The sequence below is a fragment of the Hippichthys cyanospilos genome, chromosome 1 (assembly GCF_059441005.1).
Source record: "Hippichthys cyanospilos isolate Australia breed blue-spotted pipefish chromosome 1, RoL_Hcya_1.0, whole genome shotgun sequence".
Classification (NCBI taxonomy): domain Eukaryota; kingdom Metazoa; phylum Chordata; class Actinopteri; order Syngnathiformes; family Syngnathidae; genus Hippichthys; species Hippichthys cyanospilos.
The window spans coordinates 16,799,761-16,824,851 of record NC_142369.1 but is presented as its reverse complement, the minus strand read 5'-3'; the positions used below and the strand labels follow the sequence as shown (position 1 = coordinate 16,824,851).

General features: G+C 39.6%; 3 protein-coding genes across 3 annotated transcripts; 2 read left to right on the top strand and 1 right to left on the bottom strand.

Annotated features, from left to right (window-relative positions):
- The first annotated feature begins 50 nt into the window (after positions 1-50).
- On the top strand, positions 51-13,089 carry nol6 (nucleolar protein 6 (RNA-associated)). Its single transcript, XM_088432325.1, has 26 exons — positions 51-188; positions 383-586; positions 672-788; positions 1,960-2,139; positions 2,232-2,400; positions 3,979-4,113; positions 4,194-4,360; positions 4,540-4,660; positions 4,748-4,806; positions 4,904-5,005; positions 5,080-5,195; positions 5,297-5,474; positions 5,785-5,907; positions 6,123-6,271; positions 6,675-6,750; positions 7,323-7,463; positions 7,571-7,688; positions 7,809-7,963; positions 8,059-8,222; positions 8,441-8,593; positions 8,728-8,825; positions 8,961-9,085; positions 11,311-11,400; positions 11,472-11,672; positions 12,017-12,118; positions 12,645-13,089. Exons 1-26 carry the CDS (start codon positions 153-155, stop codon positions 12,792-12,794), a joined length of 3,429 nt encoding a protein of 1,142 aa, XP_088288451.1. The 5' UTR covers positions 51-152; the 3' UTR covers positions 12,795-13,089.
- On the bottom strand, positions 9,118-9,920 carry LOC148429451 (cocaine- and amphetamine-regulated transcript protein-like). Its single transcript, XM_088432327.1, has 3 exons — positions 9,671-9,920; positions 9,492-9,575; positions 9,118-9,402 (listed from the first exon to the last, which is right to left on the bottom strand). The coding sequence occupies exons 1-3, from the start codon at positions 9,812-9,814 to the stop codon at positions 9,295-9,297; spliced, it is 336 nt and encodes a 111-aa protein (XP_088288453.1). The 5' UTR covers positions 9,815-9,920; the 3' UTR covers positions 9,118-9,294.
- A 1,965-nt stretch (positions 13,090-15,054) lies between the features above and the next one.
- Positions 15,055-22,256, top strand: aqp3a (aquaporin 3a). The gene is made up of 7 exons (XM_088422823.1): positions 15,055-15,180; positions 16,557-16,732; positions 19,580-19,706; positions 19,790-19,927; positions 20,906-21,021; positions 21,098-21,315; positions 21,421-22,256. The coding sequence occupies exons 2-7, from the start codon at positions 16,625-16,627 to the stop codon at positions 21,623-21,625; spliced, it is 912 nt and encodes a 303-aa protein (XP_088278949.1). The 5' UTR covers positions 15,055-15,180; positions 16,557-16,624; the 3' UTR covers positions 21,626-22,256.
- The last annotated feature ends 2,835 nt before the right edge of the window (positions 22,257-25,091 follow it).

Genomic DNA, 25,091 nt, shown 5'->3' with positions numbered 1-25,091 from the left:
ACGCCCACCACTGTAGACCAATCGGATTTGTTTTACTAACACGCAAGTTTGTATGTCCCTTGCACATGTGTGAGTGGGTTCGAGTTTTAATTCTCTGTGTATATTAAACCAATAAATTCAAGATTTAACCCAACTTTACCGTGTGGATTAACATGAAGAAGAAGCGGGCAAATGCTGAGTCAGTCAAGGTAAGCACGTTTCGACAGAGAAAATGTACTAAGGCTGCAAACATGCTCTCCTGCCAACCCATAGAAAAGGAAAGCCGATTTTTAGTTTTCACAATATATCGCCCCCGTGTGTCTTTCAAAATAGCGTAAAACTATAGAAGAACACGTTGTTAGTACTTTTTTGCCGTTTTACAGCGACGTGTTTGCTTCACTAGATGTTTTCAACAAAATCGGACAATGACGTGAAGGAGGAGGAAATGGAGCCTCCCAATAAAGTGAAAAAGTGCAACGCCAAGGAGGTATCGTACCACCCGGTGAAGTTGTCCAGAAGCGACCTGTATAGACCCCCAACAGTGGAGGAGCTCAACCAGCTGAAAGAGGCAGAGAGTTTATTTCACTGCAGCTTGCTCAAAATGCAGGTAATAATCCTGACGCAACAACTTAAATGTGATGGGAAAGTGCTCCTCGAAATCATCATGTTTTCTCTTTTATCATTGCTAATAGATGGAGGAGCTGCTGAAAGAAGTTGTCCTAAGTGAACGCAGAAAACAGCAAATAGATGCTTTCATTGAGACTATCACCAAACTTCTGAAGGCTGTACCACGTTCACCAGAGGTGGAGGTGCGTAATTCTTTTTTAAAATGCGGATCTGTGTGTAGCGCCTCTCTAACATAGATGACTATAATGACAGGCAACTAACCTGGAGTTCTTTTATTGACCAATACAGATAATTATTATAAACAAATAAATCACCGTTGTAACATTTGTGCATATATTTAACCTTTGTCAAAATGTATTAAATTTCAATGCAACGGTTAATAAAGACAATCATGTGTCAACATTTTCTCACTTTTAACACAACATTCCAAATAGGCAATGAACTCATAATAATAGAGAATATAACAAGTAACATATTTAGTCTAGTAGCCCAATTTTACAAATATCTTTTCAAACATTCATCATAAAGTGCCCACATATACTCTCTTAAGCTAAGGGCCCAATAAAGTTTACATATAACCAGTATGGCACTCGCATACCCCAGTGTCACGCTGCTGGGCAGATCAAAGCTCGTGTACGTAGTAGCTTAAAACCAAATGACTGTTTGACCCGCACGCAAAATTGTATTCCTTCCAGTGGCCCATGGTAAAGAAGGGGGCATTCTCAACTAGATCCCTCGTCCACAATTCTACGTCGGCCAAGCCCTCCCAGTTGGAACCCTGTCCGGCTTACCCGGGGTCCTGGTCATCCCCGTTTTCACTCACACTGGCCGTGCTTAGGAAATTAGCCAGCCGATCGCTAGCTACTTAGCCAAGTCCATGCACACTGGTTAGCTCCCGTATTAGCGGCTAAGTCCTCAAACTGACGTCTTCCGTTGAGTAATCCACCATAACGACTACAGTTGCTTACCATTAATAGTTTTAAAAGGGTCCTTATGGAACACTCCCACCAACAGCCTTTAAAGTCAATTTTTTGTCTGCACACAAATGTACTGTATATTATCCACTTGCATTCGTTGTCCACCCTCTCGTTCCTCTCTCCCCATCCAGCCTCCCTCCCCTCTCTCGACCTCTCCTTTTGCATATTGAAAACAAAACTTTATTGAATTAGAGCTGTTAACTGAGGGAAATATTCGCATAATCTTGGCAAAACTATCGTTTCATGCAAGAACAGTTGAAAATGAAGTGCACAATGTTATAAAGTGTTTGGTCAAAATTGAAAAGGTTTGCTTAAGAAAAAGTCTCTTTTGATTTACCATTTCAAATGGACTTTGTTGGTGTTTGTTTTCCTCCAGGTAAATGACCTGTCATGGCTATCCAGTGATGTGAAGATTCCCATCCTCCTGTTTCCCAAAACACAAAAGGGCAAGTTCCACATGGCACCTCCTGCTTCTGTTGATCTGATTGGAAGTTATCCGTTGGGAACCTGTACAAAACCACGTGTTGTAGTGGACCTGGCTGTCACCATACCAGCTGTAAGTCACATTTTTTAGAGTAGAGCAGCCCAGCTGCTTGTATTAAATATCAGTAATTACAGTCACACATCTGTATATTTTCTTTGTTTTAGGATATCCTTCACCTCAAAGATTTTTTAAACCAGAGATATCCCAGAAAAAGAGCCATCTACCTGGCGGGTTTGGCTCATTACCTGACAGCCTCCTCAGACATAGGGTCCATGTCCTACTCTTGCCTTCATGGTAATCGGCTTCGACCCGTTCTGTTGCTGAGTCCTCCAGGTAGACTATTATACATTGCAGGATACCAGTAAACCTCAAATTCGCGCAACATTTTTTTCAGGACACCAAGCATGGACTTATTTGAATGAAGCGTTATAGTCACTATTACATCATATTCACCATTCATCCTACTATTCACTACGCACGCTATCATCAGGTTATAGCGCCCTGACATATGAGGTTGCATACTGCAACCTGATTTTCATTTGATTTTATGGTGTTTATGGCTTGGATTCATTTTTAATATTCATTGTAAGTATGACTTTACAACTGAGTTAGCATTGATTAGTCATAGACAATGTTATGACACAAAAACTTATTGTAACTGACTGTCCACTCTACAAACTTAGACACTGCCATATCTCCTGTTATGTGTGTCATTCCATTTATACATTTTATATATGGCATAGAAACGTTCTCTGCTCTTAAAATTGCTTGCTGTAACGTTTACTTTTAGATAGACTTCATACAATTTTGGGCATCAGTCAGCATAAGAACTGATTGCTGTTTTAAATAGAGGAACATGCAATTTTTAAGTGTGCATGTTTCTCAATACATGCGTTATGTAAAATATTTATTATTTTCCCGGCGATATGGCCATTAGTGCAGTACAGTGTTCCCTTGCTACTTCGCGCTTTTTTTTCCGCATAGTTTTTTTTTTCCTCGTAATATTGCTGATAGACGGGCTTGTGAAGGTTTCCTTCATGACAGACAATGTTGAGCTAGAATGTCACCTCTAGCTGACCAAACAAGAAAACAGGGAAGCAGAGTTTACACTCAAAATTCAAATGTATTACAACGTTACAACAGCGTTGTCACTCATGTGTGTGGTTGAGACACACACATCTGGAGGTGTAGGAGTGACCATGAGCTGATTGACTGATTGACTGGCCAGTCTTGTAAAGTTGTTGAAGTTTGAGGACAGGGCTTGCAGCGTTCTCAGAGTGAAGCTCACACGCGAATGAGAACATGTGGCAGAAGGAGTACAGTGAGGATGAAAGAAAGCGTTGGGAAGATATTACCTCGTGTTCTTTTGTAATAAATTTGAATTTCAAGAGTAAACTTTGCTTCCCGGTTATTATGTTTGGTCAGCTATGAGCTCCACTCTAGATCAATGTCCAAAGGGCAACTCCAGCCCGCCGTGTTCCACTACTATGGCCGGGGGATGGAAACTGGAAGGGATTACAGCACAGGCACTGTTAAAGATTGAATGATTTAGAATTTAGTAAATATGTGTACTGCAGTAATCTTTATCTCACATATGTAAAGTAGAAATAGTTTTCACATTCAAAAAATTCTGGTACACACATACACAGATATGACAACCTTAACCTAAAAAAAACAAGGGTTGGGGTTAGGTTAACACTGTCTCTCAATTTCACAGTTTAGATTAGTTTAGCAAAGCATTTGACACAATTCAGTACAGTGACATATTTTGGATAAAATCATATTGCATTTCCGTTTGACATTTGGGCAATGTATAATAAAAATGTAAGACACTATTGTATCATTCTTACAAAACAAAATTATGAATAAATCAAATTAGTTGGATGTCTTGTATTTTGTTGTTTCCTTTAGGTAAAGATTCTTCAGTCTTGACGGTCCGCCTTCATGCTTGTCCACCTCCTGGATTTTTCAAGCCCAGGCGCTTCCACCCTCACATGAATAACATCAGGACAGGCTGGTACACAGGGGCAGACAACTTACAATCAGGTGAAACTAATGACTTTTTACTGGCTGTTATTGTTATGGTCATCTTGTGCAGTCATGCAAAGTTGTTGTCCCTACCGCAGCGGAGTTCAATGAGCCTCCCACTCCACATTACAATAGCTCCCTTCTGGGTGATCTGCTGCCCAGGGCTCACCTCCAGTTTTTGACTGCTGTGAGCAGTCAGTGCTCTTCTTTTTCCGACGGGGTGGCTTTGCTCAAAGTCTGGCTACATCAGCGAGAGCTTGACCAGGTGTGTTTTCCTTCCACTCAATATATGTGATTGAGATGAGTGATCTTTCACAGTGTTATATTGCGAGGTTAAAGTTTCAACTTGAATATATACTTGAACAAAAAGCAAGTCGTGATTGAAATAAGTCTTTACTCATCTTCTTTTTAATCAAATTCTTCTGTTTTTTCATGTCATTTAAGGGTGCTGGGTGTTTTAATGGATTTCTGGCTTCCATGCTCTTGGCATACCTTCTGACCACACACAGAATCAGCAACACAATGACTGCCTATCAGTTGCTGCGAAACGCCTTGAACTTTCTGGGTACGTTGATTAAAAACTTTTCAACCAATCAGAACAAATCAGTCAGGGTTTTAGACCTGGTTCAACTCCTATTCCTATTACTCCTAGCAACGACAGACCTGACAGTGAATGGAATCAGCCTGGCCAAAGGTGCCGACTCGACAGCAGTGAGTGTTAATTGAACATAAAAGACATTTACCAATTTAAAGCTTTCATCAATCATTTGTGTGCTTACCCTTTACGCCATTTATCTCTGTCCCTCAGCCATCACTGGCAGACTTTCACGATGCATTCCAGGTTGTGTTTGTTGATCCATCTGGACACCTCAACATGTGTCCTGACATGACAGCCTGCACTTACAAGCAGGTGCAGTTTGAACTTTAAAAGTCATCTTTACTCAACCGGTCTTAAGTATTGACCATTTGAAACAAATCTCTCAGCTGCAGCATGAGGCCTCGCTGTCCATGCAGTTTTGGGACGACCCCACAGTGGATGGTTTCCACAGCCTCCTCATGACCCCCAAACCTATAATAAGGACCAGTGATCACATCTTCCAGTATGGCTGTCCATCAATAGTTACCATACCGATTCATCATATCTGTTTGATCTGCCATGTTGAGTCTGAATACTCTTTTTTTTTTTTTTTTTCCTACCCAGATTGTGTGAATTTGTCAAGCTGCAGTTTAGCTGTAAGAAGTTGAACTTGCTCAGTGAACTGATGGATCGCAGTGGAGACTATGTGCATACGGTTCTCCCGTTTATACTGTCGCTGCTTCAGAGAGGACTTGATCAAAGGATCAGCCTTCTCACCCACTCGCTTTCCCCTGAACCTGTGGTGGGTTACATGCTATATAGTCACTATTTATGCGCATTGATTTCTAGTTACTTTTCTAGTGTAATTGTTTTTAATTGTAATTGCTATGATTTAATTTATATTTTGTAATTGTCTAGTGTAATTATTCAGATACACAATGTATTTGTTTAAACGGCATTGGTTAATTCATATGCCATTTTTAACACAGAGCAATATTTTAACCGTGAATTAAGTTCATGATAAAATCAGTCGCGGATGCCATCGTTACTTCTTTGCAGGCAGAATTTGTGATTGATAGGTCAAGGATTAATTTCTTTTTATTTTTTGGCAGTGGTCACTGGAGAGCAAACCCCCAAAGTACAAAGATCAGCCACCTCTCTCCTTTGGTGTGTTGTTGCAGCCTGAGCTCGCAACGTCTGTTTTGGAACGAGGACCTCCAGCAGATAGCACAAAGGTAATATTACCCTTTTTTAAGCAAGTGAGTCACATCCGCATATTTAAAAAAAATACTTCTTATGATTCCAATGTCATGTACATTTCTAATAATTTGAAGTGATTTGCCTGCCACACACAGGTAGTATTAAATTAGACTTAGAGTGAACTTCCTTAGCTTTCGTGTCAGGGATGTTTATGCCTAGAGTGATTCACACGTGGTGTTTCTTCTATTAGGCAGCGGTGTTCCGACAGCTTTGGGGCGCTCGCTCTGAGCTTCGTCGTTTTCAGGATGGCGCCATCACTGAGGCCGTCTTGTGGGAAGGACAAAGCATGTGCCAGAAACGGCTGATACCACAACAGATCATCACATACCTACTACAGCTGTATGTACTGTATTTTTCCAAACCATGACTTTAAATTGATTTTAAAGCTGGTAATTTGTAGCCGATTGATCAGGTGGTTTGGAATTACATTGCGAATGTAGTGTGATATTACAACAAGAGCTTGTGAGTGAACCCCTCATTGCTAACGAACATTATTGATGTCTGCCTTCATATATTCTCACAGATCTACTTTTCTATTTGTTTTGGCCCAAAGCTTTCAGTTTTTTTTTCTTTCAATAGCTTGTCAGTGAAAATGCTGATGTTGGTTCTGACTGTCACAAAAGAAATCCATAACCCCGCCCCCCACACACATACATATATATTGTTGTGGAGGCACAACTACAATGAAGTCTAAAATTAAAATGAACCACTCCCACTAAATGTATTCTTTTTTTCCCCACAGCCATGCAGATATCCCTGAATCTTGTCTGCGGAATGTTGGGACAATTGTTGACGATGTTGTCAAAATGGGAAGTCAGGTAAAAAGAAACATCCATCCATCCATTTTCTATTGCCGCTTATCCCCACAAGGGTCGCAGTCCTGCTAGTGCCTATCCCAGCTGGCTTGTCAGTCAATTTAAGGGATATATTGTGTTTATGAGTATGCCTTTTTAAATATTTAAGTTTAATATGGGGATTGTCATCGATGATATCACAACTGCAGAAATTCAGTTAAACCTTTTTAGAAATTACTTTCGCAAACTGGTTTTATATTTTTTGCATATCATTTGGGCCCCCGTTACACAAGCCACAAGAAAGGTCGGTCAACATTGACTTCACATTTTTCGTGCCTTTTTCAATTGTTTAATGTTAAGTGTAACGCTGGGACACTGGTTGATGACTGATTAAAACTTACTTTACATGCACCCTTTAAACTGTAGAAAATTAGTCCTTAAACATGCACAGTTAAATTAGTCTATCACTGTGTTTTTCATTTTATTCCTTGTCATTTGTAGTTTGCAGGGTTCAACTGTGCAGAATTTTCTAGAGTTCCATCCCTATCAACAAGAGGAGCAAAATAAAACTTTTCTGTCCTGCACATTGTCTTTAGTTGCCAACTACCGGAGAGGAGGAAAGTTTGCGCGTGGTTCAATCCTATGATGACTTGAGCAGAAAACTTTGGAAACTGGAGGGTCTTCCACTGTCGATTACATCCGTGCAAGGAGCCCATCCATCACTCAGATACACACAGGTAAACGCCTATTATTAGAAATGCTTTCAGGAAAAGAATTAGAAATACAGTTTCATTGATAGCTATTAGTATGGTTTTCATCTTAAACTCACAATCTGTGCTTTCAGGTTTTTCCTCCGCTGCCACTAAAATTTGACTCCTCCTTCTTTGACAAAGAAAAGAGTTTCAACAGACTCGTACCAAAGGAGGGTAAACCGTGCCCAGCATATGTTAACCCCATTACAGGTTAGTATGTAATCAAAGCAATTTTTGTTTTTTAAACGCAGATTAGTGTTTGGTGTTAAGTAGTGCTTACTGGTCTGTCTAAGTGCCACAATTTCTGAATAATGTTTTGGTAACCCACAGTGATCTGTCACATGGAAGGCAGTGGAAAGTGGCCTCACGACCGGCTCGCCATCCGTCACATCCGAGCTGCTTTCCACATCCGCCTGGGAGAGTTACTCAAGATGCATCATGATTACACATGCACACCTTACGCCACACATTTGGATGTCTGGAAGGTATTTTTTTATTCATTACTAAGATAAAAAGGCACCTCTGTGAAGTTTGTAGGGTTAACACATTGCTATTTTTTTTCTTTCTTTTTTTTCCCCAGGACGGCTTTGTGTTCCGCATCAGGGTGGCCTACCATCGAGAGCCCCAGGTGTTGAGAGAGCGAGTGAGTCCTGAGGGGCTGCTGATTATCAGGGACAATGAGGAGGCTCAGATTTTGGAGATGGACACCGTACACAAGCCTCTTCTAACCAGCACTCTGCATGGGTAAAATTTGTTTTTCTGGATCCCACCCATCAGTCGAATTGAGCTGGGTGTCATGGCCTTGAAATACACTCTTCTGAATGTTTGTCCTACTTAGCTTATCAAAGCTATCAAAAGGTCGATTAAACACCGATTGACACCGTTTTAAGTTTTCTGTGATATAGGCTCAAGCACAGTTTAAACCTACAAACAGTGATGAAGATAAATCTGCTTGTTTTCAGACTCCAGCAGCAACATCCATGTTTCGGGGCAGTGTGTCGCCTGGCCAAACGTTGGCTTGGAGCCCAACTCTTCAGTGAGGATATCACAGAGGACACAGCAGACCTCCTGGTGGCTTCCCTGTTCCTGAATCCTGCGCCATTCGTGCCTCCAGGGTAACTTATTCTGAAGCAGAATTTTGACCAAAAAAAGTTTCAACCATGGGCCTAGTGTTTGTGTTTTTTTGCCCTTCTTTTTTTTTTTTCTTCTTCTTTCTTGCTATGTCGGTCATGTGAATGTATTTTCTCAGCTCTCCTCAGGTGGGCTTCCTCCGCTTCCTTCATCTGCTCTCTTCCTTTGACTGGAGGAACAACCCGCTGATCGTCAACCTTAACAAGCAGCTCACAGGCAGGCGCTCTCGTACATACCCATGCAAAACAAACAGTTTCTGACCTTTCTATTTACACATCTGACATACTTTAACATCCTGCCCGTCACCGTTGCAAACCGTTGTGATTGTTGTGCGCCTCTCCTCACGTGTAGGGGCCGACTACACAGAGATCAAGAATGACTTCATGGCGTCCAGGGAGTTCCTACCAGTCATGTTTATAGCAACGCCTAAAGACAAAAATGTGTCGATGTGGACCAAGCGAGCCCCCACTGTACAGGTCAGTGGACCAACATACAACTGGAATGCGCTTCAGCCATATAAATGATTTAATAAATGAAGCATGAACATGTTCACCTCACAAAACTACACACATACTTTTTTACAGATTTATAGCTACAATATCATACAGTCAATTGAGTACATAAGTTAAAATGAGCTTCATGGTAAGCTTTGAATGTTTGGAGAGCTTACATATAAGTAATAGGATCATAAACACCGATGTAAGAAAGAATTGCATGTTCTTGGCAGGGAGCAATCGCACAGCTTTCCGATCCTCGAGCCTCTTCTCAGTGCACATTGGTCACCTGGATCACACTAGAAACAGAAAATGAACAATACCGCCTCTGTTTAAGCATAGCATTGTGTTTCTTACAGATATTCCCTGGCCTTGTCATAATACATACCATAGGCAGGTGGCCGTGTTTTTTTCTCAGAGCGGAAAGTTGATTTTTCTGAAGTCTATCCAAAACGTCGTGCAAATCGTTAATCTGGAAATGCATACATTACACTTGTCGAGTTATCGAACAGCAAGCCTAAAAGTGTCTGTGATGTCATGTTTGGAGGTCTTGAAGATTGTTCTCACCAATTGCTTTTCGTTGCTATCCGTGGTCATAAAATATCGCAAATGTCTCGCTTTGTATTCCTCCGTATGGATCACAGCATCGGCATAAAAACTTTTGGTGATGCACAGCAACGTGCAGAAAAGGTACACGCAGCAGCCTCTCATGATGGGTGGCTGACCCAGATAAACTTTCAGTGCTCTACTTCACTCTTCCCCACAGCATTACAAGGAGCCTCCAAGCAGCCTCCTCTTTTATGGGGTGGCTGGAGGGCAGGAACTTTGTGTGGTCACGTTCCTTTCTGAAGTGGTGTTTGGGGGGGTTTTCTCTGTAATATTTCACATTTTACAGTATTTACAACCACAAAAAATACACCAAAAAATTAATTGTAAATAATTGAATGAATGAATAGAAAATTAACTCAACCAATAGCTGTATCATTTACTTAATTTCTTAGAATACAGTTCCTCGCCCCTTGTATGCATTTTTTGTAGAATACATAGTAGTAATAAAAGTAATCAAAGGAATACAAACACCAACGACATCTCAAAAACGTTTTTCGCAACATTACAGTTCGACCACGTGTATTAGGGTCTTATTTTGAAAGACTATGATCACTCTTTCCAGTGCGAAACCACTCTTAAAAGGGAAGTCAACATTTTTCTTTACAATAATGTTATCTCAGCTTGCAAACATCTCATGATAAAACTCAGAAAACAAGTGAGCCATGATTTTTTTCATTACCTGAGCCCCGAGCAGCTGCGATGTCATTTTCCAGTCAACAGCTTGTGGCAAAATGAACACAATTGATGTGCTTTTTGGTATACAAGGCACACACGCTTCATGATGCTTACTTAATGATTGAAGCAAACAGATAATTGTGAATATTCATAGTAAATTCTTTGCCTTTATTTACTTTTCCAAGCCACCCCCCCATGATTACGTTTGAGTTGGTGACGTGGCCATCATGCACTGAAAACAACCCCACACCTTCCTGCAAATCCCATACAAAGTCTCAATTTTTCATTACACAAGTATATGTCAACATGACTCTTTCGTGCTGAATTCATTTTCTGAAACACAATATTTTTCAGAATGCCATGTTTTGACTAGTTCGGCTGCAAAAAACTTATTCTGAAGAAATGCGTTGACAGTCTCTTTAATAACATTCTGGTACCACAGGTAATGGCAAATGTTAACTTACTTATATTAATTTTTTGTTGCCTAATTGACGTGCATATCTGAAAGCAATTTAAAGTCTTTTACACACTGTGTTCAAACAAGTCATATCGTCTGCTACTCTAGCTTGAGCTATGTGGATAACCAATGTACAGATGAACTAAAATGCTAATCCAACATCAAGAGGTGAATTTTTTTTTTTTTTTTTTTTTTTTTACACATTTACTGAGCTAGAAATGTTTCTTTGGTATTGTGTCTCAAATGTTTCATAAATTGATGCAAGGAGGTTTTGCCCTGTAGGCAATTTAGCCTCAAGCACAACTTGAAATCACCCCGGCAAATGCTTACGCATTTCCTTTCACGAGACAAGTTGAAACAAATTTGGCAATTCTCAATCAGAGTTTATTCACGCTGGGAAGTTAGTCAGAATCCTAACTCGAGTCTTCCGAATGAAATGCTTTCCACCTTCTGCGCATTTGCTCAGATGCTGAAGCGTGTGATGGAGGTGGCTGCTGAAAGTCTCAGAGTTCTCGAACATCAGCTGATGGATGGCAGTCAGATCCAAGATGTCAGGGTTAGTTTGAAGTGGAGTACCAAACATTCCCTAAAGAGATCATATTTTGAAAGCTGTGTTTTAATGCACAGGTGGTCATGCGTCCTCCTCTGGATGCCTATGATGTACTGATCCACCTGAACCCCAAGCAGGTTCCTCTGCTCTGCCAAGCAGTGGACCCTCCCGCTCTCAATTTCACCAGGGGCTTGCTCACTGGCCAAAAGGCCGCCCGTGGGTGGAAGATGCCAGTCACCGACTACAACCCTGTGACACTGTATCTGGCAGAGCTGCGGGTGAGTGTCGTCTTCATGTCAAGTTCATGTTCCCAGAATTGGGGGCCATGCAAAGTGAGCTCTGGTAACCGCCAGAAGCTTTCTCATAACAAACTGAAATACAAACAACAACCCTTTGCATGTGAACAATTAGAATTCTCCTTCACTTTTCCCTGCTAATAAATGAAAGGGTACCTTGTGCTCCTGATGTAATCTGTACACATCAACAAAAAAACTTTTTTATTCATAAGCGTTGCATTGTTTAGACTACATTTCTTTTCCCGGTTAAACGAATCAAAAAGGAGAATTTGTGCATGCCGGTAGTTCTTACTTTTTATCATGATACTTATCACCGTCATGTCTAGGACGCATTCGGAGACCTGGCCCTTTTCTTCTGTGACCCCTATGGAGGATCTGTTATCGCCGTTTTATGGAAGCCGAAGGCCTTTGCACCTCTACCCTTCAAGGTAAAACACTCATTAGTCTGAACCAATCGATGCTGAGCCAGTCTGCTCCTATTTGTAAATGACCATGTTAACCGTTGTAGAACGGAATATTAAATTGGGTTTTGTACAGGTTTTTGTCAATATATCACATCTTAAGAGGATCACTGTATTCTCAGTACACAGTAATATATCTTGTGAAGGTGATAGAAGACATTTTCACTTAAGCCCAGAATGAGTCATACCCTGTTCCAAGTTTTAACTTGGTGTATTCATAAAATGCTAAAAGGGGCAATAACATGATTTTTTTGTACAGTACTTTACTACTGTTCTTAATATGTGCCTGTAAATTACATTTGGCACATTGGCGATTTAATTTCCTATTACATGTGAATGATTCTAGAAAAAGTTGCAGCAGGACTGGCATTTTTCCAGTTTGGTAATTTAGTGTGTGATATCAAATGTTGACAGAAGAACCCTTATTGGACTTGCAAAAATCTTAATTGATGACCATACTTGACAATATGTTTCCTCTGTCCACTTCCCGTAGACATCCCAGATATCTGCCAGGAGTGTGGTGGTAACTGGCGAAGAAGCAAAGACGGTTCCCAATGTCGAAGCTATAGTTGAAGACTTCAAGATCATTGGAAAAGATTTGGTCAAATCTGTTGAGGCCAGGACTGAAAAGTGGTCTGTTTAGGTTGTTAGCTTTCAACACATGTACAATACAGTACATTTGCTGAGCAAAACAACAATAAGCATACTTATTTTCTAAATGTTTTGATTTAAAAAAAAAAAAAAAAAAGTCTTACGATCATGTTGACCCATGCCTGATAGACTTTATTTCAGCTCCTGTGTAGCTTTTGTTTTCCACCTTCAGCAGTTTTACTTCAGTTTGACTTTTTTCCTGTTCATCTTTGAACCAAAACATGGTTGTGATATTTCTCATGTGATTGAATATTTTCTTTGTATCAAATATAAAAATTCAAAGAGTACATCAAATGTGTGGTTCATTAATGATGGAGTCGCTGAACTTCTTGAGTTTGGTTCCTGCTCAGTGCTGGGATTGACCGCAGTTCACCTGTCGACCCTAACAAGCATAACTAGTGTCGAATATTACACAAAACATTTAAAACACCTGATATATATATATAAAAAAGAGGAATGAGACAAAAGATGTACGTCTGCAGCTGTTTGGCTTCAAGTCCATGGTGTACCATGGACTCATCTCAAGAGTTTCCAATTTACGCTAATGAAGCCAAGCGGCATTAAAAATGAGTACACCAAGGTGAGCGTTGGGTAGGTTTTATCATGACTTTATCCAGCGAGGTGGAAAAGCTGTCAGAATTTTGGTGTAAGATTGCAGATGAAAAGCTTCAGCATGTTGGTGAAAGGGCAACATAATTATAGATGCTGAGGGTTCAGTTTAACAGCTATGGATATCAAGTGAAAGATCATGACCCGGACCTGTGATTTTATTGCTGCTCTGAAAAGGCTTTCCTGTTCCCGCTGTTCTGTGGTTGTCAGAAAGGGTGAGTAGTTTAACTTTTCCTTTGTAGAACAAATTACTGAATTGAGTGTTGATTGACTTCATTTAGATGCAGCAGGTTGTTTAACCTTGTTAAGACAGCTGCACGTTGACAGTTGAGGCGCCTTGACCTTTTAGAACATGAGTTAAAAACACTTGCATGTTTATGAAATATTACATTGCAGCAAAGATGCTTGACATATTTCTGACAATAACCACAGACCGATTGGCTGCTAAGGCACATAGTTAATTGCGCAACACAGTCAATAGCATTTCTCGTCATACAGACATCGATGTCATGGGCTGTGAAGGCATCCACAGCTGTTAACTTTGTGTTTTGACCGCATCAGCCCTTAAACCTGCTTAATTATGGGGGAAAGTGGAAACTTACTAGACACGCTTTACGTGCGCGCCAGTAAACGCATCAACAATGCTATAAAATTGTGTGACGCTAGTTACATTGCGTGATCTTGTTTTTGTCTTGCGCAATAATGCTGAATGTCGTAATATTAATGCGAACTGTTTAAAAAATCCAGGAAGCAGATGTGTCGTGGGAAAGAAAAGCGATGAGCATTGCTGTATGGTGGTGCCCAAATAATGCCTTCAATGACTTTGTTGCCGCAAAATTGTCTTGCTCGAAAGTCTACCTTTTCTCAAGTTGTGTGCCTATTTGGCTTTTATGACAATGGAAAACATCTGCTATCCCTTGTAGAGACAAACACGTGTTTTTGACGCATGCGCCATATTTTTTTTTACCAATAATTTGAAAGTTTTAAGTGCAAGCAACATCTAGGCAGGCATATTGTTCCTCATTGTGCTTTTCAAAATAGCTGCTGTCGTGAGCATTGTTTTCATTCTCAAACTTCCTCCTGTACTCGTTGTGCCAGATTATTCCTGGAAAAAACAAACAACAAACCAGAATTTTTTGGGCTCCTTTGGTTTTCAGGTGCAGATAGATTTGACCTTAAAAAAATCAAATGTATTTCTTGTAATAAATATACATATATATATATATATATATATATATATATATATATATATATATATATATATATATATATATATATATATAATATAAATATATATATGTGTGTATATATATATATATATATATATATATATATATGTATATATGTGTGTGTGTGTATATATATATATATATATATATATATATATATATATATATATATATATATATATATATATGTGTGTGTGTGTGTATGTGTATGCGTCTGCTGTAATTCTATGGAGGACTGCTTTATTTTCTCAAGTCATTATTATTTAACATTCGGGTTACTCAAGTACACTTTTGGCTATTCTTCCTACCTCTGTTCACTGGGAAGAGGAACTGTCTCAAATGTACCTGACCTAATACTGCTTGATGATGACGTAAGGCCAGTTTTCACACCTGCGCAGAACTTCCTGAAAGCCACTTGATCTCATTCTTCTTGTCTTTGTTATATATTTCAGACAGTGAGGGAAGCTTCTGTACTTTTGCCTTTCTGTGGTACTGTAGATCAGCTGAATCAGTCCGGCGCAAACAGGATTCCTGACGCAGGTAAACTTTGACTGAGATGATTCATATGCCTGCTGGGCTTTTTAGTGGTGTTGCATGTTACTGCATTCTACTTTGATGACTGTGTTCAAATCCCTCATGGATGTACATACTATCAATTCTGATTCCATTGATCTTTTGGGGGAAAATAATGTTCTTTTTGTTCCAGTGGTCTAAAAAACTTTTTCATTGGACTGTACTCATATTCCATAGTACTTTCTGTGCACAATAGCTGCAGTCAAATATCTCTTTAATCCCCCTTGATTATGTGCAGGGCCTTTAGACGGGCACAGCCAATGCAGCAAGTACATTATGGTCTAGACATGAACTAGGCTTTTAAAAGCTAGCATGTTCTCACAGCTTTGTTGAAACCAGAGAAAGGACATGGAAGAATGATTTGTGTTGATGAAGTTTCAGACGGGAAACAAAAGAACAGGTCAGACCAAGCATGGGAGGAACACTGATACGTGTCAGGCACTGAGAAGGGAAAATCATTGTGCAATACAGGACACCTTTGCATTATTGGTTCATCCATCCTCCCGCCCAGATATCCATTATATTATGTTTTTTTTTTTCCTCAATTATCAAAGTGTTTATGAAAAGGATTTTGTCATTACCATTTATTGTATCGAAAGACTTCTTTTGGCTGCCTTTGTTTTGAGGCATTTTGGTATATAAGAATCCTTGCTTTTTAAGTTGGGGAAAAAAAAAAATCACGTGGCTTTTTTTTAAGAAACAAAATGTGGAAAATATAGATTGATCCAGCATTTCTCAAGGTGATGTGATTAACATCTACTGGGCACAATAGTAGATACACCTGTCAATCTGGCATTATGCAAATGATCTACCTATTGTAAACATCTGCCCTCATTATGATGATAATGCCCACGTCATTATTTTACCTCTCAATATCAGACATGGTATGGTATCAATTCATTCTTTTTTTTTTTGGAGGGGTGGTAGTTATAGGCATAAAAAATATGTAGTTATAAATTCCCATTAAAAATATATGCAATAATAAATTGATTGCATGTGATGGAATAAGGCTATGCTCCGAGTTTATAAAAACTTTAATAAAATAGTTTATTTGTAGACATTACCAGATATCGGCAATATTGGTTCCCTTGTGATGTTTGTAAAGCAATTACTCAAACAGTGATTCTGTAACATAAAGCCGCACATACAGTATATAATACTGTATATCAATCTGCCAGATGTAAGGAGTCAAATACAAGTGAAAGCATGTTCCGTAAACTTGTCTGTGAATCACAGTGACACGCCGCATGTAGGCGTATGTGACGTGGGTGGGGCTGCCCTCAGAACTGGCAGTGGCCCAGTCCAAGGCTCTGCTCTTTATAAGACCAGTCTGGTCCTTCCAGCTCCACAGCTACACATCAGCTTGGCGAAACCTGCTCCTCGCTTCCTGGTGGCCTGCTAAAGAGACAACATGGGCAGACAAAAGATCTATTTGGAAAAACTGTCCAAGACCTTCCAGATCCGCAACCTACTGCTTCGCCAGGCCCTGGCAGAATGTCTGGGCACCCTCATCCTTGTGGTAAGTGCTTACGAGAAGATAGAAAATAGACACATTCTTTATATATCCTGTGAGGGAAATTAAGTAATCACAGAACCAATATTAATATTCTTAATATAACCGAGAAAGAACAAATGTCTGATTAACGTTAAAGTGGAATTAAAAGAATTTCAATGCTAGTGTAAAAAAAAAGGGGGGGGGGGGGAGTAATATATTCATGTATTTATTTATTCATTTGATCAGTATGGTCAACACTGCCATGCTTTCAATGGATAGGTGAGCATAAATGTCCATACTATATGCTCCACCTCCTTTCAAGAGTCCATTAAGTTGTCACGGAAGCAAATGCTCTCTTAATATAATCAAGAAAGGACAAATGTAAGATTAGTATTAAGGTGAAAATAAACGACCTCTAAAGCCAATCTAAGAAGGAAAAATGTCTTATCGTTAATATTCAACTCTGCCAGGGTTTCAATGGATTAGTGAACATCAGTCATGAATGTTTATATTATATGCTTCACCTCCTTTCCAGAGTCATTTTTCATCTCTCTCTATTATACTAGAGTATAATCAGTTACTTGTCACAGTTGCCACGGTTCCTTTTAATGAATTTTCTGTGGAAATATTTGCAAAGTAAATCTGTAAAGTCAATTTATGCATAGGCCAAGTGCATACTACAAAGCAAGCATTCTTTGAATTGTAACAGTGTCAATGTTAGGATTGCATGCATTGTTGACTGAAGTGTAATTACATATACAATGCACAACAATCTTGACCCCAGGATCCAAGGCAAGACCTCCTTTTACTGTAATTATATCACCTATAGGAACTATTTCCATCACTGAGAAACCACAAGCAAATGAAAAGCATGCCCTTGGGGTAGCTTTCATCGATTAGGATTTAAAAAAGCATAAAGGCTGTTCTACGTCAGGAATGTAAGATTTAAATCACACTCGTAAAATGCTTTATGGGTATGGTGATGAATAATAATTGAACATTTATTTACCTAATCAAAGTTGTGTACAGTGCAAAAGGTGTGGTACACTACGGTAAGACGCACGTCAATGAAAGCTAGTGGTGTGGAAGCAGAACAATCGTACGCGTGATATAATTTGACTTCCGAGTGTCACTAAAGATCCTCTTGCTCTGGTGATGAAACTTGAGTTTCTGCTGGTGACAATGCAAACCAGACGATCAAGGACAAATATGGGTGTGGACACTTAACGTGTGAGCGCACTGTTTATTGAAGAACTCTTTTAAAGCCAGTTTTTCCCCGCGGGCTTTTTCTTAACCTCAGAACCACTAAAGTTATACGGGTACTGGCTATATCAACAGATGTGATGTTACGGAGGATGGATGAACTACAAAAGTGACACGTTTACAAACGCAACACTTTTGAGTTGTTGACATCTGCATACGACTTTCTAACGGAGGCATGATGATGATGGAGCATAGCATGGGTAGTTGTGGGATTTAATTTTAACTTGCTGAGCTACCGGAGGAAAAATAAGAGTAGCAGATGTTTGTTTTGGTACAGTGTCTGTATTTTTTTTCCTTTCTTTTTTATACGCTTGCCCAGATTGCAGAAGGCGTTCTGTAGCGGCACATCTGCACAATTTGCTGAATCAGTCAGATTTTTTACTAGCAAAAACAAGAAGGGAACACTGGAATATTCTCAAACTTCCAATACATACTCACCAAAGCAGCCTGTCACGGTTTTTGAGCTTATTTTGCCCCCCCCCCCCCCCCCCCCCCCCCAAAAAAAAAAAAAAAAAAAAAGCAAGTAATAACTGTTTCTGTGGTTTTTTAATGAGCAGTCCCATCTGGCTGTTTGGATGATAAAATCCAGGTGCTACAAGTCTGAATGCTTTAGGTTTCCTGTAGTTTTACTGCAAAACTAAACTTTCAGACTGCACATTTTTTATATCCATTGCAAACCAGTAAAACAAAATGCCTGCAGTATGCAAACTTTGTGGCGTGTGCTCAACTTTAATGTTTCCCCATGCAGAAAACTGCTAATTTGGAGACAATCGTCTTCTCAAGACCTGCTATCAAACTAACATTCATGAAATTTTTGGGTGATCGTAGTGACATGATGATATGGACATAATGGAGCTTCTGTAATTCTGATATGGCTCTTTTGAATGGGCTTTTGTTCCTCCAGTGATACTGATCAATACACCTTGGCTTGACCTTGACTGGCTAGTAAATCATATCATTACACCCCATAAATTACCATAACATACAGTGGAAGCTCTAAAGATTGCTAACAATCCATTCCCCTATGTTGATTGACCTGAATTTATTTGATTTCGAAAAAAAAATAGTAATGAGGAAAAATGTCAAACAAATTTATATTACTTACAAAACATAACATGCTCCTAAACATAACAAGCTGAAAAAAGAGCTGTCCATGAATACAGTAGAAGTATACAACATCGAATTGTGAAAAGAAAAAGAACAGATTATAAACATGATGCCCCACAAGGGCATGCTGTGTTGAAAACAACAGGATAAAAAACAGACAGTGAAGAGGCTTGTCTAATGTACACCAGGAGGTCATTCCATAGTTTGGAAACCCCTCTGAGCTTCCGCTTAGACTTGGGTAGCTTCAGAAGCAGCTGGTGATCAGACCTGGGGCAGCAGTCAGGAGTGTATGATTGGAGCAGCTCACAGAGGTAAGGCGGGGTGGGACCATTTAGAGATTTGAAAACAAATGGCAGAATCTTAAGATGGACTCCAAGTGGACATGCGGCCAGCAGATGGGGACCAGAATAGGAGTTACTGTATGTGCTTCCTCTTACGTGTTGCAGTTAAAAGGGATGATGGGTAACTTGTGCTGTGTCATGTTCACTTTTTTCTTTGTAGATGTTTGGCTGTGGCGCTGTGGCCCAGTTGGTGTTGAGTAGCGGTTCTCATGGTTTGTTTCTGACTGTCAACTTTGCCTTTGGCTTTGCGGCCACCTTAGGAATCCTGGTCTGTGGCCAAATATCAGGTATGCAGTTATCTTTTCATTCAAATGCATTGCGTGTAGCATTGCTGTTCGTTAGCTATGTATACTCTGTGCATTCATTACAGGGGGACATCTGAATCCCGCAGTGACCTTTGCCCTCTGCCTGCTCGGGAGAGAACGCTGGAGAAAGTTCCCCATGTACTTCCTCTTTCAGACGATTGGCGGTTTCTTCGGTGCAGCCATCATCTTTGGCATGTACTATGGTGAGAATTCATCTGAATTTATCAATCGGTAGATTAGGGCATGCCTCCGTCGGACAAAATATTCCCTCTGTTCACTATTTCATTCAACCCCCGGGTGTCAATGGTCATACGGCAAAACTTTGCATCAAATAAATTCCGTTTGCAAGCATATAGGCATGAACAAATGTTGCTGTTTTGAACAGATACCTGTTTTGACAATCTACAGTAACCTTTTGCCTTTTTTTAAAAATTCTTTTTGTTAGATGTTTCTAGATCAATGGCCCAACTATAGCAATGAAAACTTAGGCCATTCTTGATCACTGGAAGAGTTGTGGCGATACTAGCAGGGTTCCTATGCATTTACATTTGGTTAGTTTCCAGGTCCTCAATTTTATTTTTTCTAAAAGATAAAATTACTTGTTTCCAAAACTAACTCAATCAATTCAAATTGTGTTATATACCAGGCCAAGCACAATTTGTGTGAGCGCAAACGTCTTACATCCACCTATGCAGTTGCCCAAATTTTTGTCTTGTGTTGCGTGGAAATACACATCCATGCCTACCTACTTTCTGTAAATAGGCATAGCTGACAGTGTTAGGAGGTTTTGCTGCTCAGGATTTTCCGGAAATTCCAAAGGTATAGGGCCACCTTGCTACTGTATTTCTGAGCACATTTTTGCTATGCTTACAAGCCATGACAAATGCATGTACCTAAAACCACCTACACAGTTCATTTGTGCAAAATCTTAAAATAGATGATGAATCATGCAATAAATAAAAAAACGCGATATCCCATCTAATATGCCCCAGGCTTCAAAGATTTTTGCGCATTAAAAATTTAGAAAAGGCAAAGCGATCCTGACTTCTATTCACATGAATCTGTACAGCATAGATTTTATTGACCAAGATATAAAAATGGACTTCTGATGACCCAAATGCAAGGAAAGAACCTGGCAGAAGTAACATTTAGTGTTCTCTTTACTTGTTTAACTCATTCAGATGCTCTGTGGGACCATCCTGGCGCATTCAACGTCACCGGCCCAAACGCCACTGCTGGAATATTTGCCACCTATCCTGGAAAACATCTCACCCTCGTCAACGGCTTCTTTGATCAGGCAAGATTTTGAACGGCCGTCTTAAAGTGCATCCTAACTCCTCGAACTCACAATTTGCTTCCTTGCCCCTCTGCAGATTATTGGCACAGCGGCACTCATCGTTTGTATCCTGGCCATTGTTGATCCCTACAATAACCCCATCCCACAAGGTTTGGAGGCCTTCACTGTAGGCTTTGTGGTTCTGGTCATCGGCCTGTCTATGGGATTCAACTCTGGCTATGCGGTCAATCCCGCCAGAGACCTTGGCCCTCGCCTTTTCACTGCAATGGCCGGGTGGGGAGTTGAAGTCTTCACGTAAGCGCACATTTTCCATTTAATTATAATCATTGTCGGTTCTTTTTGGACCGCATATTGACAACGCTCCCAAAATGCTCACAAAATTCCTATTGTCCTTTCCAGCGCCAGAAACGGGTGGTTCCTGGTGCCCGTTTTTGCCCCCTTCCTCGGCACTATCATCGGCGTGATCATCTACCAAATGATGGTCGGTTTCCACGAGGAGGGAGAAGTACGCGACCGCAGGATCGCCGAGGAAGAGGAGAACATGCGACTCACCAACATCGAAACCAACGACAAGTCGAAAGAGGCTACCAAGCCAGTACACTGAGCAGCTATGCGCATTTTCGTTGAAAACAAAGCAGGTGTGATCCACTTTTCGCCACAGTAGACCGGCGGAATCTTGAAATGAAGCTATTTTACTTTTCTTTGTGTCATATTGCATTATGTTTGGAATAGAAAGATGATCGAGAAACAATACACAATGGTGTCATTGTGTCCCCTGGTCCTTAAATTGAAACAGTGTTTTATACTTTGTAACGATGTAGTTTAAAAACATTTTTATGAAGAGATTTACGTATGTCTTAAATGTCCGAACGAGCACTTACTGGAGGTAGGCATGACTCCTAGTTACTTTCCATGTCAGTCCGTACATTTTCAACGGTTCAACATGTATTCAAGCATTAAAACATGATGTATGAGAATATTTTATATTTCACTGTGGGAAAACAATTCTACCAATTGATTACTATTGTATGTCAGTCTCTGGCTGCGTTGTTTTCTGATGCCACTAATCACTTTTCCCTCACAAGTGCGTGGTCATGAATTGCACCATGTGTCTTACATAGCTGCACCTTTTGTGACTCATGTTTTGGTGCTGGACTGGAATATGAGCCTCTGTGTTTTGTACGTAGGTCGGTGGATAGTTGTTTTCTACTGATACAATAAAAGTTGTGTTCTTATCATTTCTTCATTTCATTTTATATATATATATATATATATATATATATATATATATATATATATATATATATATATATATATATATATATATATATATATATATATATATATATTTAAATAAAGGGATGTCTCGGTTGGAAATCAGGCCCAATCACGTTTTCTGGGTAAATCCAAATTCACTTCATTCATCCATACATTTTCGTTCACAATATTATTATGATTTGTAGTACAGTAGGAGTATATTATTATTAAAAGGCCACCAAGAGGTACATCAATGTTGCCAAAATAAAATAATAATGACATGTTTTGTGATGTTGCGACAATCAGACACCAGATGTAAACACAACCAGTCAGGGAAGGTTTTGGTAAAATCACAAACGTGACACGGGACCTGACTTAAAACTTGTGATAATGTCTGCAGTATGGAAAATTTAAGCAATGAGCATTTTACATGACGGAAAGGAAAGAGCTGCTTTTAATACAACTAGTTTAATAACTGCTCCACCGAGCCCTATTGGTGTCATGTTAATGTAGTTTTGTTCAAATAAATTAATTCATTTAGTACCAACCATTGTTGGATACTCCTTTGGACAAACACTTATTGAAAAAAAACCTGTTGAAAACTGTATGAATAAGTACCTAAGACTGAATGTTAAACAACAAAACAATAGGTATGTCTCCAATTGAACGAGTTAATACACCAATGCTTAAAAATTCATACCTTTGTGGCAGTGATCTCTGGTTTTGCCTGTCATAAAAATTATTCCACTTTTGTTGTATAGCATTGATATAAGTAAACATAGATACCCCAAGATTTCTGTTGGATGATCAGGGTGATAATGTATTTTATATATGTAGTTAATATATATATATATATATATATATATATGACTTATGGCATACATCAAGGGGCCTAAGAGGACTACATGCATGTTAAAAACTACAGAAAAATCATTGATATAAAAAATTTCTCTGTAAATGTGGGGGTGGCCTGACAGACAAGGAGTGGTCATGGGCCCCCAATTAGCCACGCCCCTAAGTAACGTTGCCAGGCCTCATTGATCATGCAGGATATGCTCAGACTAAAACATTATTTTTAGCTACTAATTTAGCTTTCGCATTATTGTGCACTACATGCTAGTATCTCATACAGTCATGACATGTCTGCTCTATTTTTACTGTATGACCACATTTACTTTTTGCCATGACATTGGTTTTTTATTTCACATTTATTACAGTAAACAGTCTATTATGGTGTATATGATGTTTTTTTCCTTTCGGTTTAACCCTATGCAGTGGTCACAGTGACTCACCCGCTCCATCTCGCTGTCCTCTGTCATCTCCAACGCCGGCTAATCTGCCCTAACCACATCCATAAATCTACTATCCTAACAATATAAACTGATTTTTTTCCCGTACATTTCCTAACCCTCTCAATGGTCTGCCGTCTCCTAAGAAGCCCAAGTGACAAACAACTATATGGTTTGATATGACAACACAGCCATCAGGAGAACATTTTTGTCGTATACACAGTAGTTTGATGATGATGAGTGACAGGGCTGCTCTGGTTTGAGTGACACACCTTTGCAACTGAAATCACTGAAAAATCATGGAAAACAGAAGTCAGGGCTTACCTTAGATTGAACAATTAGTCATAATATGATGCTGAAAGGACATCTTAACAAAGTGCCATGGAGCAATTTTTAGGAATGACTTTTCTAGTTCATTGCATAATTTACGCAACTTTATGTTTTTGTGTATTTCATGGGGTGGCATGAAAATGCCCTTTGTCTACATTCATGAGCTTTGAGATGTACATAATCGCAGAAAGGAGGAAATGTAGGTCTGCTGCAAAAAAATACCACGCATCCTTACTTTCAAACACGAATGCTTTCATCCTTTCAAGAGAATAATTCCCTCAATATGGCATCGTACATACCAAGTGTATTCCATTTCACAAAATCTGCCATAGAGCATGTCTGTATTGCACCCCCTGGGCCAAGTTGTACATACCAAAGTCTCAGCCCAAACATTTGCTCCTGGCTGGATTTCAATATGTGCCAGCAGGAAAAAAAAAAAAAAAAGGCAGACATGTTGGGGAACAGGCATTCTTTCATCCTTGTGCCATGTAACTAACAAATTGTAAAAACCTATCTTTTAGTTTCTGAAGATAGTTTTGGTTCATCTACTACAGGGACATCCAAGCCCGGTCGTTGAGGGCCACTACACTGCATGTTTCCCCACTAAAACACACACAATTCAAATGCTCATCTCATTAGCAAGTTGTGAAGAAGCCTGATAACGATTCTGAATCTTGATCATTTGAATCGGGTGTTGAGGAGGGAAACATCAAACATGAAGTATGGTGGCCGTCAAGACCCAGAAGTGAACCTCCTAAACCTACCACCACCTACTCATGGCCTTCTGAGGTTCACTTCATTGAGTTGAACAGTGGCACTTATATAATAATAGGTCTGTATGTAAAAATGATGTTTGTACTAAAATTATCCCACAGGAAAATCTCAAGTGATTTAAGCCATTTTTGTTTTGGCTTCCAACCAAGTCTGTGGTACCCCAAAATAGGGAGTGCTTTGCGTGATTTGCGTAAGCATTTTAATTGTACCTGGCATGGATTGTCTCTTTCAGTCATCATATTAAACAGTGAGAAATTGTCACCAAAATGTATATGCACATCCTTGCTCTTGTTCACTTCAACCTGTGGCCAATGTAAAAACAATTAGCACAGTATTTTGGATTATTTGACAGCAAAGGTGAGCTCAGATGAGGAAAAACCTTTATCAGATGACAAAATAAAAAATATTTTGATTATATTT

What these genes read in the sequence shown, in the direction of transcription:
- nol6 (XM_088432325.1), top strand. Translation starts at nt 153, where the DNA reads ATGAAGAAGAAGCGGGCAAATGCTGAGTCAGTCAAG. An exon ending in AAACGCCTTGAACTTTCTGG is followed by an intron (nt 4,661 to 4,747) that starts GTACGTTGATTA and finishes TATTACTCCTAG; the next exon opens with CAACGACAGACCTGACAGTG. An exon ending in ACCAGTGATCACATCTTCCA is followed by an intron (nt 5,196 to 5,296) that starts GTATGGCTGTCC and finishes TTTCCTACCCAG; the next exon opens with ATTGTGTGAATTTGTCAAGC.
- aqp3a (XM_088422823.1), top strand. Translation starts at nt 16,625, where the DNA reads ATGGGCAGACAAAAGATCTATTTGGAAAAACTGTCCAAGACCTTCCAG. An exon ending in TGGGCACCCTCATCCTTGTG is followed by an intron (nt 16,733 to 19,579) that starts GTAAGTGCTTAC and finishes TTTTCTTTGTAG; the next exon opens with ATGTTTGGCTGTGGCGCTGT. An exon ending in GGTCTGTGGCCAAATATCAG is followed by an intron (nt 19,707 to 19,789) that starts GTATGCAGTTAT and finishes CATTCATTACAG; the next exon opens with GGGGACATCTGAATCCCGCA.
- LOC148429451 (XM_088432327.1), bottom strand. Translation starts at nt 9,814, where the DNA reads ATGAGAGGCTGCTGCGTGTACCTTTTCTGCACGTTGCTGTGCATCACC. An exon ending in ATAGCAACGAAAAGCAATTG is followed by an intron (nt 9,576 to 9,670) that starts GTGAGAACAATC and finishes ATGCATTTCCAG; the next exon opens with ATTAACGATTTGCACGACGT. An exon ending in AACACGGCCACCTGCCTATG is followed by an intron (nt 9,403 to 9,491) that starts GTATGTATTATG and finishes TTCTGTTTCTAG; the next exon opens with TGTGATCCAGGTGACCAATG.